Below are 18,344 nucleotides of genomic sequence, written 5' to 3'. Positions count from 1 at the left end.
CGACCCAGTACGCAACTGGCACTTAATTTATCGACCCCGAAAGGATGAAAGACAAAGTCGACCTCGGCGGAATTTGAACTCAGAACGTAAAGACAGACGAAATACCGCTAAGCATTTCGCCCGACGTACTAACGTTTCTGCCAGCTCGCTGCCATCAGTAAGTGGTAGATTCAGAAGTGAGGTGACCTGCCGTATATATTTAGACCGGAAACAGAAACTGTGATGTTTATGATTTTCTCAAGAGCAAAAATAATGTAAATTATTTTAGCATCCCTTCCCGCTTCCCCAATAATTTTTTTCTGTAGTACTTAAAAGTATGAAACAAATTAGACGCAGGCGTGGATGTGTGGCAAGAAGTTTGCTTCCCAACTGGAGTTCAATCCCACTGAGTGGCACCTTGGGGAAATGTTTTCTACAACAGCCTGGGCCGAGTAAAGCCTCGTGAGTGGGTTTGGTTAACGGAAACTCTGAAAGAAGCTCGTCGTGTATATATATATATATATATATATATATATATATATATATATATATATATATATATATATATATATAATTATTCAATATTAACAGTTTTGTTTTAGAAAACCAATAGAATTTATACAAGGCTGTAAAAGAAGTGCTCAAACTAGTTGAGACAAAAGTACAAAGTTAATTGCAGAATAAAACCATTAGGTCAACGACTCAAAAAGCCACAGCCCACCAATGACGACATATAAGAAGTACAACATAAACCACAAAACCAAATTAGCAAAGGGAAGTCAAAATTTTTGTACATAAGAATAAAATCGATTAAAAATATAATAGAATAACATAAATAAATAAACTGCGATTAAAAAGTTGATTAAAAATATTATAGACCGGTACAGATATAGTGGAATAAAAAATATATATATACATATGTAGAAAAAATAATATAGAGAAAAATTTTTTTTTTTTTTTTTACTGGTGCCTTCGTTGATGTTTATGTGTGTCCTTTACCCTGAAGAGGGGGTTATCACTAGTTTGTGCTCTATTGTGCTCTAAATACGGTGATATACCCCCGAAATGGCCATAGGTGTTTTGTGTTTGTATTCCGACCTAAATTTGTAATCCATTGTAAATGATGTTAAATTATGGATTGATTTTACCGATGTTACCTGCTGGATGTTGGTTTAATGTATCGACTTGTATGCCTTGATTTTCTTGGACTTAAATAACGCTGATGGTGAAATATGGGTTTTACTTTGTTACACATTGGATGTTGTGTTATTATGTCGTCCCGTGTACTTCGGTATTCCTGTGTATGAATTACGAAATTGGATTTTACCTGCTAAATTTGCTGTCCTGAGAGAAGTAATGAATTTTCGTACAATTTAAACTTAAACTTCTTTTATTAGCCATTAACCTCAACGAATGAACTATTTTACTACGTTTCCCTATGTATTATTTTTTTTCTCTATATTATTTTTTCTATATATATTTTTTTTTTATTCCACTATATCTGTACCGGTCTATAATATTTTTAATCAACTTTTTAATCGCAGTTTATTTATTTATGTTATTCTATTATATTTTTAATCGATTTTATTCTTATGTATAAAAATTTTGACTTCCTTTGCTAATTTGGTTTTGTGGTTTATTTCAAAAATTTACATGTGCATATATGGGGTCCACAGATAAGATAACTCTCAAGGGGTCCAAAAGCAAGGTAAGGTTGGGAAGCCCTGTTCTAGCCAAACCAGCCGGCAGGAGAATGAGTGTCAAGTAAGAAGATGTTTGGTTGATACCCCAGTTAGAGTTGGTTATGCTTGGGAATACAACCGGGAAGTGTAATGACGACAGCTTCTGATAAACCTATGAGCCTACGACTTATCTAGTAATAGAGGGCGAAGAAGATGAATGGATCGATGGACGGACAAACGGACGGAGGGACAGACGTATGATCGGACGGATGATCGGAGGGAAGATCGGACGGATGGATGGAGGGATGGATGGAAGGATGGATGGGTGGGTGGATGGATGGATGGATGAATGGATTTAGATGGAGTATCCTAAGAATTTTTGAGATTTTGATAATTTTCAAGTGATATTAGAACTTTAGTACAATTACTTCCGAATTCCTTTCTTTTTCCCGCCCAAACACTCTGAAACTTTAAAAATAGAGAATTCTCAACATTCTGCACCTGTTAAAACAAATAATTTTGAATTATTTTTTTCTTATCCAAAAATTGAAAATATTCATGATTTCGGTCATGTCAAAGAATTTTTCCAATTTCGGTTATTTTCAGACAAATTACAAAAAACATGAAACTATTTTCATTCACTTCACTGCTTCACCCGCTTCATTCAAACATCTGCTTCGTTCTTTCATTCATACATTCATACACATATTTACACGTTCACTCATTCCCCCCTCTATTCTTCCATTTTCTATCGCGTCACCCACTTCTTCTTCGTCTGACCTACAGAGCGACGCCACCCACGCGAACAGTAACAGCTTTATCATTTGTCACCCGACATCTTATTTTTATTCATAATACATCCTACACGCCACACCAATACCTTCCCTCGCTCATCTTCCACCCCACGCACACACCATCCTTACATATAGATAGATAGATGGATAGATAGATAGATAGATAGATAGATAGATAGATAGATAGATAGATAGATAGATAAATGCATATTTACATACGTATATATACATTCCTATGTATATATACATTCTTACATACATATATATTTTTCTGTTCTCTCGTCCCGTCTCTCGCTCCCTCTCTGTCTTATTCTCCGGCCTCTCTCTCTCTCTCTTTCTCTCTCTCTCCCTCTCTCCATCCCTCCCTCTCTCTGTCTTAACTTTCATCACTATGTCACTGCTGACGAATTCATTATTTTGTCTACCCTACACTCTTTATGCCTCACGTATTGCAGCCATGTAGAACAGTGTCGCCATTACTTGTGTGTGTGTGTGTGTGTGTGTCCGTGTGTGCGTGTGTGTGTGTGTGTGTGTGTGTGTGTGTACATACATACAAACATACATATATATAGATAGATAGATATCATATGCATTTACATATGCAAAATATGCACCGACACACACACACACACTTACACACACATAATCACATATATATATGTGTGTGTATGCTTCTATTTATATTATATATATATATATATATATATATATATATATATATATGTGTGTGTGTGTGTGTGTGTGTGTGTGTGTGTAAATAGGAGTGGCTGCGTGGTAAGTAGCTTGCTTACCAACCACATGGTTCTGGGTTCACTCCCACTGCGTGGCACCTTGAGCAAGTGTCTTCTACTATAGCCTCGGGCCGACCAAAGCCTTGTAAGTGAATTTGGTAGACGGAAACTGAAAGAAGCCCGTCGTATATATATGTATATACCGATAGAATAAGTACTAGGCTTACAAAGAATTTGCTCGACTAAAGGGGTGCTCCAGCATGGCTGCAGTCAAGTGACTGAAACAAATAAAAGAATAAAAGAATAAAAGAATATATATATATATATATATATATATATATATATATATGTATGTAAGCATGTTTCTGTATATGTATGCATATGTTTTTGTTGTGATGTTGTGATAGTTCACACTACCCTCCGACACTCCGTCTCCAGACGTAAAACAGAAAAAACAGAAAGGAACAAGTAGAATGTATCAAAGCATATGAATATATTATGTACTCTTTCTGGATTGAACCTTGAACTCCAGCTTCCGCTAAGTATAATAGCACATGTGAGAGCGTGTGCATGAATACATGGGTGTATGTTGAGGGTCAAATATAGATAGACGTACGCATGTACGAATGCGTACTTAGACACAGACTTACACACATTCCATTCACATACTCATGCAAATATACATATGCACATACATACAAACATACTTATACAGTCATGTGTTATGTATGCATATACGCGTATGTATACAGAAAGAATTTGTTTTGTAATGGTGACGTGTCGTTCAACCACTTGATCTTCTGTTTACAGTTTTGCCTTTATTTGGCTCCCGAGATCAATCAACTGTCTCTCCCTCGCCTTTTCTCATTTCTCTGTCTCGGTGAGTGTCTGCCTGTCTATCTATCTATCTATCTATCTATCTATCTATCTATTTATCTATCTATCTGCCTATCTGTCTGTCTTTCTTCATATATATAATAACATAAATAATATATAATTATATGCATATATCCATACATATATGTACATACCGAAATCTATATGTATACATACATGCAAATATGGGTACAGGACATCACAAAAACGTTAAACACAATGAGAAACGAATACATAAATACATTGATATGTGTGTGTGTGTTGTGTGTGTGTGTGTGTGTTGTGTGTGTGTGTGTGTGTGTGTGTGTGTGTGTGTGTGTGTGTGTGTGTGTGTGTGTGTGCGTGCGTGCGTGCGTGTGTATACATTACTAATGTCACAAATTTTACGTGTGTAGCGTTGTTTAAACACCAGAGGCTGCGAGTTTTTCGTCCGGGAAAAATTCTTTTTAAATTGTAGTCTTAAAAACTTTTGACCTAAGCGAAACGAAATCATCCCAGAAATGGTGAGCGGCAGATACGGTATCTCACTGTATTTGCAGCTTATCAACACCACGCACTCACTTTACCTCCGAAACGAAATCAGAATCGCTCGTCTGAGATACATACAGATGGCGTAAAACTTATTTGCTGATTTGCATTTGTGTCTCAGGCGTACGTTAAGTGTTAGGTATTAGTAATGCAGCAAGGGCGCGGCATTGATAAACTGCGATTACAGCGAGATACTGTATCTGATTCTCTTGTCTTCACTTACAGGGCGATTTCATTTCGCCTGACTCTAAAGTATACAGTGTTGTTTTCACCACTTTACGTCTCTAAAGAGATCTTTTCCGGGCGAAAAACCGTAGCCGCTGTTATTTAAACAATATATGTACCAAAAGTATGTGTTATTAGTATACGTTTACAAAATACAGATGCTTCTATTGCGTAATTTGAATTTATTCTACATATATACATTCATACACGCACACTATACATTATACATCTCTCTTTACGCCCTTTTAAAGCCTAGCCTGGCTCATGGGCCCGATTTCCCGGTTTCTATGGCGTATGTGTTCCTCCCAGCTGGACGGGACGCTAACTAATTTAATGTGCTAATAATTTTAATGAAATAAGTATTATAACATTGATGTGATACTTACTGTATACCTACTTTTGCACTCCCCTGTATATCTATCTATCTATCTATCTATCTATCCATATATATATATATATATATATATATATATATATAGAGAGAGAGAGAGAGAGAGAGAGAGAGAGAGAGAGAGAGATAGATATAGATATATATTATAATTACAATAAGAGCAACTACTGAGAGATTTTTTATAAGATATTTAGTTACATCATCTTACGTACGTAGTAATCACATAAATGAAACATTAGCTACATAATACAAGTTACGTAATAAAGATTGAATGTCAACTCGTCAGAGACGTGTAACTGTTAAACGTAGTGGATTGAAAGATGGTAGGATTCGCCATCGTGGAAATAGCGAATACCATTATACAACACACAAATAGAAATACATATACATACATACATACATACATACATACATACATACATACATACACGTGTGTGTGCGCGCGAAGAAGTACTCAGAACATGTTGAGGATATGGTTATTTTTTGTTGGTCTAAAAATGATAGTGCGTCTTATGACTCGAGTTTCACTTTACTGCATTCTCGCCTAAAGGTCACAGTGGCGTGTAGCTCGAAACGCGTGACAAACACTCGGTTTCAATTTCAATAAAATGCTATAGTTATTTGTGTATGTGTGTAGTTATATACACCCATATATACATATATATGCGTGCGCGTATATGTGTGTGTGTGTGTGCGTGTATATATTTGTTTATGAATGGTACATTGAGCAAGACCTTACAATCAGAGGTTCAACATCCGGACCTTTCGGTTCTGCGCCTTCACTCCGGCCAAAATTCATTTGTGAAATCTCCAGATATGTCATAACGACCTACTTGTAGCGTAAAACATTCAACGGAACTCGTTATTATCGCATCACTTCTGTAAAATTATACACGTTTCGTAACCAAGAATTTACTAAAGCGTTTATTTAACGGTTCTTTTACTGCTAAAAAACTAAAAAATTTTTCATGACCGGTTCGTCGACCCTTCCCTCATCACAGTAAAACCACTGTTTTTCCACCTCGTTAGATGCGCTGTAGGCTATACTATACGTATCATATCAGCTTCATTCATTCATGCATTCATTCCGAGTGGTTAAGTTTCGAAAATGTAGGTTCGAAGATATACAGTTAAGTAAGGCTCTGAGCATGTGTTACGAAAATAGAGTAATTGAGAAGAAATAAAGCTACAGTAAGACATTGTTGTTGTTGTTGCTGTTATCATCATCATCATCATCATCATTATTATTATTATTATTATTATTATTATTATTGTTCAGTAGTTTTATTTTTATAACGTGCTTTCACTTCACTACCGAGCGCAGCTCTGTGCGCCTTGGGTATGTGCTGTGGTTTGCTGTGGTGCTCTTATGTTTACTGTATTGAAAGTGTTTTGCGTAGAATGTGTGCAGTACCCAGTAGTGCAATTTTATGTACGTTATATATATTTGTAAGTCCTGGTGTTTTTGTTATGTATTTGTCTGAATATTTTTTTATTATACCTAAGGCACCTACTATGATAGGAATTGTTTCTGTTTTTAGATTCCACATTCGAGTTATCTCTATTTCCAGGTCTTTGTATTTTGAAAGTTTTTCCATTTCTTTTAGAGAAACGTTGTCATCTGCTGGTATTGATACATCAATTAGAAAGCATTTTTTTCCTTTATGATCTCTGACAACTATATCTGGTCTATTGGCCTTAATTTCTCTATCTGTTTGTATTGGCATATCCCAGAGTATGGTTGCCTTCTCGTTTTCTGTGACCTTTTCTGGCATGTGTTTATACCATCTTTTTTCTGTTGTTATTCCATAGTGTTGGCATAGCTTCCAGTGTATATAGGTCCCAGCTCTGTCGTGTCTGTGAATATATTATTATTATTATTATTATTATTATTATTATTATTATTATTATTATTATTATTATTATTATTATTATTATTAAGATTAAGGCGGCGAGCTGGCAGAATTGTTAGCACGCTGGACGAAACGCTTAGCGGTATTTCGCCCGTTGCTACGTTCTGAGTTCAAATTCCGCCGAGGTCGACTTTGCCTTTCATCTTTTCGGGGTAGATAAATTAAGTACCAGTTGCGTACTGGGGTCGATCTAATCGACTGCCCCTCCCCAAAAATTTCGGGCCTTCTGCCTAGAGTTGAAAAGATTATTATTATTATTATTATTATTATTATTATTATTAATATTAATATTATTACTAAGGTGGTGGGCTAGCAGAATCGTGAGCATGCCGGGGAAAATTATATTATAATTATCATTATTTCCTGTTTTGTCGTCCCCTTAAGAAGATGGAGAAGAATACAACGAAGAAAAAGAAAAGGACGAAGGAGGAGGAGAGGAAGGATAATAATAATAATAATAACAATAACAACAACAACAACAATAATAATAATAATAATAATGATAATAATAATGTTAACTCGGATGATGGTGCTGGAGTGAAAAAGTGGAGTTAATTTGAAATTGACGCGTAAAAATTATTACGGTGAATATAATTAGATTTGGATTGAAAACAGCAGAAATGGGATTAAAAAATGTTAACATCCTATCTGCTATATTTATAAAACTGGTGTTTACATATATGCACACAAACATACATACATACATACATACATACATAATACACACACGCACATATATATACACACACACGTATGTGTGTGTATATACGTGTGTATGTATATTTGTAAGAATGCATGTATAACGGTTGCGTGCGCAGTGAGAGCTAACAGTGACCTTCATGAGTTATGTTTAATGAAAAAGAAATTAGTTACGTAGGTAAATAAGTTTTTTTTTTTTAATTATTATTAAACATAACTCGTTCTGGAACTTTTTTGATACTACCTCGTACTCACATTTTCATAAAATATGTTGTAATAAACAGCACCGTCGAAAAAAGAGAAAGGGAAAATAACAACCGCTTAAAGATGAACATATTGAGACAGAAGCATTGAAAAGCATATTTGTGGAGATCTAAGTACAACTGCCGTTCCGTCGGTTATAACGACGAGGGTGCCGGTTGATCCGATCAACAGAGCAGCCTGCCGTGAAATTAACGTGCAAGTGGCTGAGCACTCCACAGACACGTGTAACCGTAACGTAGTTCTCGGGGGAGATTCAGCGTGATACAGAGTGTGACAAGGCTGGCCATTTGAATTACAAGTACTTCTCATTTTTGCCAGTTGAGTGCACTGGAGCAATGTGAGATAAAGTGTCTTGCTCAGGGACATAAAGCGTCGCTGGGAATTGAACTCACGACCGTACGATCGTGAGCCGATTACCCTAACCGCTAAGCCCCAAGTACAGAAAATAATCAAATTTACGCACAGTAGATTTGTTGCCCTTGTTGTTGGCACTCCGTCGCTTACGACGTCGAGGGTTCCAGTCGATCCGATCAACGGAACAGCCTGCTCGTGAAATTAACGTGCAAGTGGCTGAGCACTCCACAGACACGTGTGTCACGCTGAATATCCCCGAGAACTACGTTAAGGGTACACGTGTCTGTGGAGTGCTCAGCCACTTGGACGTTAATTTCCCGAGCAGGCTGTTCCTTTGATCGGATCAACTGGAACCCTCGACGTCGTGAGCGATGGAGTGCCAACAACAAAAATATGTGTGTGTGTGTGTGTGTGTGTGTGTGTGTGTGTGTGTGTGTGTGTGTGTGTGTGGAGGCGCAATGGCCCAGTGGTAAGGGCAGCGGACTCGCGGTGCGAGGATGCGGTTTTGGTTCCCAGACCGGGCATTGTGTGTGTTTATTGGGCGGAAACACCTAACGCTCCACGAGGCTCCGGGACGGGGTGGTGGCGACCCCTGGTGTACTCTTTCGCCACAACTTTCTCCCACTCTTTCTTCCTGTTTCTTGAGTAACGCTGCGATGGACTGGCGTCCCGTCCAGCTGAGGGTGGGGGGACACATACGCCACAGAAACCGGGAAACCGTGCCTATCAGCCTGGCTAGGCTTTAAAAGGGCGCATAAATAAATATATATATATATATATATATAATCTTGTATGTACATATTTCTATATATTATGTTTTGTAGATCACAGACCTTCCTCATCAGGACAGAACTGATTATCTCTGCAAAAATCATTCTGGTCTCAAATTCTCCGGTGGACCGGCTCTACAGATAACATATGACCCTCGAGAAGCGACTCGGATTACCAAATTTGTCCTCAATGTTTCACACGTTGGTATGTATCTCCTTAACAACTGAGCTAGGTGGGATAAGTTTATCGAGGGAACAAGGGACCTTCAATGTGCTCACTTGACCTACTAGATATAGCAGCGAAAACTCGCTCAAATCTTTCTCTATCTTTTGTCTTTATTTTTTTTTAAATAGTGTTATTTCTAGATAGCACTATCTCTTGAGGGAAATTAGATGATCGTATTTCGAACGTCTTCTGTCATATGCCTGTTTGGTTCGATAGGAATAACAACCAAGGAAGAGCTGGAGGTGGTGGAGGAGGACGGACGGACGGGTGTACAGGCAGATAGACAGACAAACAGACAGACAGATAGACAGATATATAGGTAGGTAGATAGATAGATAGATAGATAGATAGATAGATAGATAGATAGATAGATAGATAGATCCCGTGCTGGATTTAATACGGAATCATCTGAATGCGAAACTTGTTTTAACCATGCAACTGTTCCTGTACTCAATGCTTACCAATTTTGGTTTACTCCACATAAATTGTGTTCTAGAACTGCACATCTGGTGGGCTCTTTCTTCTATCGTAATGAAGATTCTGGTAAAGATTCTGCAGGGCTTTTTTTTATTATTCAGCAACCTGCACAGATGTCTTGTTCGTAGCAATCAAATGTTTGTACGGGACATTTGCTCATCATTACCTGAACAGGTGTACGGTATACCACACGTTATATGACGAAACGATCACAAAGCAAAATGAGATGCAATATTTTGCTCAAGAACGCAACGCCCCGCCCGGAATTCGAAACAGCAGTCTGGCGATCGTGAGTGCAATACTCTAACCACTAGGTGACGCGCCCTCACTACTCTACATCTAAATCATCAAATATATTTTCCTGGTGTTTCCCGGTGAACAATAATGCTAAACTGTACCGACCCATAAATAGGAGGGTGAGTCAAAAAGTAATGCCATTTTGTTTAGGGCAGATATAATTTACCAACACAGGAACATGTATCATACATCAACATGAAGCTGGTCCTCTGTGGATCACATCCCTACTTCTCAATATAGTCACCGTTTCTCTTAATAGTAATGTTCCACCTTCGAATGAGAGCATGTATCCCTGCCCCGTAAACTTTTATTGACTGTTCTTTGAGCCACTTCTTTACTACAGTTTTCACTTCCTCGTCACCAGATTTAGCGCCTTCAAACTATCATCTCTTCGGTCCCATGAAAGAGGGTTTGAGAGGCAAACGTGAAAACTGTAGTGAAGAAGTGGCTCAAAGAACAGTCAGCAGAATTTTACGGGGCAGAGATACATGCTCTCATTCGAAGGTGGAACATTGCTATTGAGAGAAACAGTGACTATGTTGAGAAGTAGGGATGCGATCCACAGAGGACAAACTTCATTTTGATGTATGGTACATGTTCCTGTGTTGGTAATTATACCTGTCCTAAACAAAATGGCATTACTTTTTGACTCACCCTCGTACTATTTACTGCTATGTGGTTTTGCACCATTGAATATTAAGAGACAGTAATATGAACTAATATTCAAATGTATGAATGTGGCGAGCTGACAGCATCCTTAGCACGCCGGACAAAATGTCTAGAGGCATTTCGTCCGTCTTTACGTTCTGGGTTCGAATTCCACTGAAGTCGACTTTACTTTTGCCTTTCATCCTTTCGAGGTCGATAAAATAAGTACCAGTTGAGCACTAGGGTCGATATAATCGATTTACCTCGAATTTGCTGGTCTTGTGCCAAAATTTGAAACCAACATTTAAATTTACGAGATTAAACTGTTATTGAGATTACAAATTTCTGGATTATCATCTTCATCTGTAGAGAGTGTATATTTACAATGTTAATATCGATCAGTTTGGCATTCGATCATTGTCAAATGTTTTATTTTTGGATATGACCAGAGAACTAGGCTGGATACAAACTAGGAATACATTTACATTTTCCTAGACTAAGTTTATTAATAACTTCTGTCTCAAAATATCATCTATCTTTTACTTGTTTCAGTCATTAGACTGTGGTCATGCTGGAGCACCGCCTTGACTTTTTAGCCGAATGAACTGACCACAGGAGTTATTTTTTAAAAGTACTGGTACTTATTCTATCGGTTTCTTTTGCCAAACCGCTAAGTGACGGGGACGTAAACGCACCAACACTAGTTGTCAAGCAATAGGGGGAGGGGAAAATACACACACATATATGTATATATATATATACATACACACACACATATATATATATATATATATATATATATATATATATATATATATATATATATATATATATATATATATATATATATAATCATAAATATATAGGGATTGACAGTAACCTGCTTCTCCAACATACTGAGAATTCAGAAATAGCAGCCAAAGAACTACTGATTCCAAAACTACAAATTTTACTCTAAATTGATAGCGATATTTTTGATAGCGATATTTTCGCTATCAATTTAGAGTAAAATTTGTAGTTTTGGAATCAGTAGTTCTTTGGCTGCTATTTCTGAATTCTCAGTATGTTGGAGAAGCAGGTTACTGTCAATCCCTATATATTTATGATTATAAATGATTTTACCGAAAAGGTTTTTTCGTACTGAGCTACCCGGCAAAATTGTTAATCTTATTACTAATTGACGATTCCCTGCCCTACATATCTCTCTCTCTCTCTCTCTCTCTCTCTCTCTCTCTCTATATATATATATATATATATATATATATATATATATATATATATATATATATATATATATATCCGGCGGGCTTCTTCAGTTTCCGTCTACCAAATCCACTCACAAGGCTTTGGTCGGTCCGAGCGAGGTTATAGTAGAAGACACTCACCCGAGGTACCACGCATTGGACTGAACCCAGAATTATGTGGTTGGGAAACAAGCTTCTTACCACACAGCCACGCCCACGCCTTATGTCTATCTATCTGTGTTTCTAACACACAATGCATGCATACACTATTTTGATACATACACACACACACTTTTCTCTAATATACACGTCTTCCCTGCTTTTTTACATACACTCACAAACATACGCACACACAAACAGGCATACATAGTCTCTCTTATTATGAGAATACATACATAAAACATACAAATCTGCACATACATACATACATACATACATACAAATAAAAATACCCTGTTGTCGATGTTGAAATTCTAATGAAGGAACCTTGGATCTAGATTAGAAACCGGTTCTTTCTCTATTGGTAAGACATCTTGAAATAAACTGAATGATGACATACATACGTATGCATTTCTTTTTTCTCTGAAGTTTAACAACAATAATGAAGTCCATTTTTGTTCTTTTTCAATAACTAAACATTCTTTCATTGTTATATCTCTATTTCAGGATCGAATCCATGCGAAGTTTCTCCGTGTTTGAACGAAGGCAACTGTTTGGACCTCGGAAATAACTTCAACTGTTTATGTCGACCAGGATTTTCAGGAGCCAAATGTGAATCTGATATTTACGAATGTGAATCGAACCCATGCCAAAACAATGGTGTCTGTAGGGACTTTATAAACGGTTTCATGTGTGCTTGCCCTTATGGTTATACGGGTTCGACATGTGAAACCCCGATCAATACTTGCCGTGGAATATCGTGTTTGAATGGTGGCAAATGTGTTGCGGATAGCGAAGACACTTATCACTGTGTCTGTCTTGGTGGCTACACGGGTCCGTCTTGTGAAAACCGTACCGATGGAGTTATACCCGGACAGACCTGTAAAATGATCAAATGTCAAAACGGTGGTAGCTGTCTGCCTTATAAAGAAGGCGGATTCGTATGTAAATGTCCTGCTGGTGTGATGGGGCCCTATTGTGAAGTAGTCACCGGTAAAGAATGCGACAAAAACCCTTGTTCTGCTGATGCAACTTGTGTTGCAACCACAAATGATGATGACGAAATATCTGAACATAATCCAGGATTCAAATGTCTCTGTCCAGAGGGTCGTATTGGTCAGTTTTGTGAGAATTACGTTGACCATTGTCTTATAAACGAGTGTCACAATGGAGCATCATGTAGTTCTGTAGCCAATACATTCTATTGTAGCTGCACATCGGGCTGGAAAGGACGTCTGTGTGAGCACGACATTGACGAATGCCTGGATAATCCTTGTGAAAATGGCGGTCGTTGTGAAAACGCCTATGGCACTTACTCGTGTGATTGCAAGAAAGGATTCACTGGCTACAATTGTTCGACCAATTTGAACGACTGCACAGTCAACTCTTGTCAAAATGGTGGAACTTGTATTGATCGAATCAACGGCTATGCTTGCAAATGTCCGTTTACTTTCTGGGGTAAAAAGTGCCAACATAAGCGGTATCCATGCGATCATAAGCCTTGTAAGAATGGCGGTATATGCGTTAGTTATAAAGCTAGCTTCTACTGTGAATGCAAACAAGGATTTACAGGTAAAACGTGTTCTGATCTTCTCGATCCATGTAATCCTCAACCGTGTCAAAATAACGGTAAATGTGTTTACGAACCAGCTAAAGGTGACCTAAAATGTGTATGCCCACCAGGTATCTTAGGAACATTATGTGAACTCAGAAACGAATGTTTTTCAAGCCCTTGTCTCAACGGGGGCCGCTGCTTAGAACAGCTAGGAAAATACGTTTGCAAATGTGCCCCCGGTTTCTACGGCAAGCATTGTCAAATAAAGAAGACTACATGTACACCCAACCCTTGTACTCATGGAGGTCGATGTATACAATTAACAAACAGCTTTCAATGTCAATGCACCAAAAATTACGACGGGCAGACGTGCTCGCACTTCAAATACACAGGTAAGATTATGACATTTTTTATGATTTATATTTGTTTTGCTTTGTTTTGTTTCTCTTTGCTTTTTGTATCGCTATTACAACGGCTTCCACGAGCCGACGAGGAAATCTCTAGGTTGTCCTTCGATCTGCAAGGAAAAACAATCAGGTTTCCTCAAATCAAGCCCTACTCCATCGGTTGCTGGCACTCCGTCGCTTACGATGTCGGGGGTTCCAGTTGATCCGATCAACGGAACAGCCTGCTCGTGAAATTAACGTGCAAGTGGCTGAGCACTCCACAGACACGTGTACCCTTAACGTAGTTCTCGGGTGAGATTCAGCGTGACAGTGTGACAAGACTGACCCGTTGAATTACAAGCACAACAGAAACAGGAAGTAAGAGTGAGAGGAAGTTGTGGTGGAAGAGTACAGCAGGGTTCGCCACCATCCCCTGCCGGAGCCTCGTGGAGCTTTAGGTGTTTTCGCTCAATAAACACTCACAACGCCCGGTGTGGGAATCGAAACCGCGATCCTATGACCGCAAGTCCGCTGCCCTAACCACTGAGCCATTGCGTCTCCACTCCTACTCCATCATCAACCAAGGAAAAGACATATCGGTGGAATGTAGACTTAAATACTCATAAAACACGGGATGGTCACAACTGGAATAACTTTGATCATAGAAACTTTTAGACTGTGACTGACACGAGGTTAAACAACAACAACAGGCTTTGTTCCTATCAATTTCGAACCATACTTTATACACCATCTTTGCCTCTTCGACCCGACCAATTTTGTATAATGATTTTTACGTAGTGTACCTTGGACAACACTACCAAACGTTCCCTTTAATGATAAGACAGTACAGTGTAATTTAAAAGATATTTGACTGCATATATGTATATGTATGTGTGCATCTCTACATATGTGTGCGTATATATGTGTGTGTATCTATCTATCTGTCTACCTGTCTGTTTATCTGTCTGTCTATTTATCTATCTATATGTCTGTCTGTTTAATAATAATAATAATGATAATAATAATAATAATAATAATAACAACAACAACAACAAAAACAACAACAACAACAACAACAATAATCCTTGGATAGAATTTATAAACATTTAAACATCGCTACACGATGCGTGCGTGTATATATATATATATATATATATATATATATATATATATATATATACATGTATGTATGTTTGTATATGTATACACACATACATATAAATGTATAAGTATATATATATTTATATACACACACACACATATATGCATACACGTACATACATATATACATACATACATACATACATACATACATACATACATACATACACATATATAGTTTGACGCTCGGGAAGGTGAGAAAGTTTTTTTTACATTTCGAGCATACGCTCTTCAATAGAAAGGAACACAAGGAAATAAACACAGAGAATATATATATATATATATATTGAGAGAGAGAGAGAGAGAGAGAGAGAGAGAGAGAGAGAGAGAGAGAGAGAGAGAGAGAGAGAGACGTATGTATATATGTATAAAGTCATGTTGCTTAGCACATTTGTGCGAATATTTGATAGTGTGTCTTTAAGTAGGCAGGTAGGTATTTCTTACCTCCTAATTCCACTAACAGCCTAGAACCATCCGTCGCCAACTTTCACCTCTTACACACATACATACAAGCACGCACGCGCACACACGCACACACACACAAACACACACACACACACACACATACACACATACACACATACACACATACACACACACACACACTTACCTCTTTTCTGGCTTGGCTTCGTCTCCAGGTATGAACCGATTCATGTCACCATCGACTGTCGGCAGCACACCTGTCTGAACCACTCAAGTATCATAGCATTGAATAAATATTTACCATTTGCTGGAGGCACATTTAGTTAGTTGGAATTAATTAACCTGTCACATCGTGGTGGAAGCGCTGGTGGGATTCGGTGGGGGTGGTCTTCTATCTGTGTCGGTGTCTGTGTCTGTGTTTGTACGCGTGTGCGTGTGTATGCCTATGCGTATGCACGTGTGTGTGTGTGTGTGTGTGTGTGTGTTTGTGTGTGTGTGTGTTTGTGTGTGTGCATATGTATACGCGTGTGTGTGAATTTATGTAGCTGAATCCATGGAAGATGAGTATAGTATATGTGTGTGTGTCTGTGTGAATGTACGTGGATGTGTATGTGTGTACGTGTGTCTATCTGTGAATGTACGTGCGTGTGTATGTGTGTACGTGTGTCTATCTGTGCATTTATCTATCTATATATATGCTTGTACGTATGTATGTATGTATGTATGTATGTATATATTTATAGATACATACATGCACACATACGTGCATGCATGTATATATATATATATGTATATGTCCGTGTGTGTGTGTATATAACTAAGTGTGCATATATTATTTCCCTTCGTGATTAAAGTTTAAATATTTATTTTAACAGGCCACCTGCGTGGTAACAATGTTATAAAGAGTAAACAACAAATATCTGCATTACATTTCCTGATGGCCCTTCCGAATCCCTTCACCCCCTTAAACTTTAAAAAACGTCTTAGCAATATTTATTCTGCCAAATATGGTTGGCATCCGTAAACTCTACATTAAAATACCGGCATTTGCTTGTTTGTTTCTTTGCTTTTTTTTGGTTTGTCTCCAATTGTCCGAGTTCCAACAGGTCTTTGAAATTGGCATGTTGCTACACTAACCCGTTGTCCCATACTCAAGCTGCATGCACGTGAATTCTTATGCTATTAATCTACTTATTTCCAATTAGAGTGTAGTCCAAGTTGAGCAAAGCCATCACTGAGATGACAATGTTTTTAGAATATTTTACACTTGTAATTGAATCCTATAATTGAGTCCTGTAATTGAGTCCTGTAATTTAGTCCTGTAATTTATTGGGTCCTGTAATTTTACGCGAGTGTCACTAATGAATACCAGTATGTGTGCTAATTGTTACGTGGACGATTACATAATCATATCAAAATACCAAATCTTCAAAACAAACTAGTAATTTAATCCATTACACCGGTCAACAAAATTAAATGTATTATCCTCATTATGAATGCACACCAACATTTTTAGACTAATTTTTCATGCTGACTTCAAAATGTTACTCCATTTGTATGCAGCACGTATCAGTTTTTCAGCAGATACATACAAATATTTAGACATTTGTATATATGAAACCATTCACATAATAAAGAAGGACATTATTTTTGGAATGTAAATGAGTTTATTGAGTTAAAAATCATCACTATCATTCTACAAAGAGTGAATACAGAAAAAATGGGACAGACAAAACAAAGTTAGAACAGCAGAGTTAGAAACATTGTGAATTGGATTTCCTACGGTGTTCCTGATCTGGTTGATCACGGTAAACTGTCCAGCAGTAGTCAACCAGTATACTGTCATTCCAGAAGCCTTGGTACCGTTTCTCCAGAGCACTAATATCCTGGTGAAATCTTTCACCATGGTCATCAGACACTGTTCCAGGGTTATCTGCAAAGAAATCCAGATGGGAGTCCAAGAAGTGAACTTACAGTGACACGCGACAACCCATTGCCGATTAACATTTCGGAAGATTCTTGATGCCATCCTTGTAGTCCATTGCCATCTTGTTGTCCAAGAAATTCTCACAGATCCAATTGAAAGAATTCCAGACAGGCAGCTCCAGTTCATCCAGTGTTGTCTTGAAGTTGACATCTTTGAGCACTTCTCTAATTTGGAGTACGACAAAGATACCCTCATTTCAACTTCGCCTGTGTGATTTTGGTTAACTTTTCTGCAATATACTCAAACCCTCTGGCATTTCTCTCCCCTAGTGTCTTTACAAACTGTTTCACCGGTCCAAGCTTTATGTGAAAAGGAGGCAATAGGACATTACATGGATCTACAAGAGGTGTATTCTTGACGCTTGACAGTCCTGGCTGAGATGATGTTCTTGTCTGCCAGTTTGATTGCGAATCATGTCTGTCAGTTACCCAACTATCCCGTAGACACAAGAAAAAATACAGTCAGGTTTTGTGAAACTTGACTACATTCCCATTAACAGATCCCTACATATTTTTCATGAGTATCTTTCATGGGCAATGGCATGAAGTAAAAGATCCATATTCTCATATGATCCA

The 18,344-nt window shown here is 37.8% G+C and overlaps 1 protein-coding gene across 5 annotated transcripts in view; it reads left to right on the top strand.

Moving 5' to 3' along the window:
• LOC106870463 (uncharacterized) overlaps positions 1-18,344 on the top strand; it is a 361,104-nt gene that overhangs the window by 199,929 nt on the left and 142,831 nt on the right. For all 5 annotated transcript variants that reach the window (XM_089354987.1, XM_089354985.1, XM_089354986.1 and 2 more), the window contains exons 6-7: positions 9,261-9,411; positions 12,765-14,204. In XM_089354987.1, coding sequence (XP_089211113.1) covers positions 9,261-9,411; positions 12,765-14,204 — 1,591 coding nt within the window. The remainder of the gene's footprint in view (positions 1-9,260; positions 9,412-12,764; positions 14,205-18,344) is intronic.

Source organism: Octopus bimaculoides, chromosome 7 (genome assembly GCF_046866305.1).
Source record: "Octopus bimaculoides isolate indiv1 chromosome 7, ASM4686630v1, whole genome shotgun sequence".
NCBI classification, from domain to species: Eukaryota; Metazoa; Mollusca; class Cephalopoda; order Octopoda; family Octopodidae; genus Octopus; species Octopus bimaculoides.
Note: the sequence above shows the minus strand (reverse complement) of the source record. Positions and strands in the feature narration are given on the sequence as shown.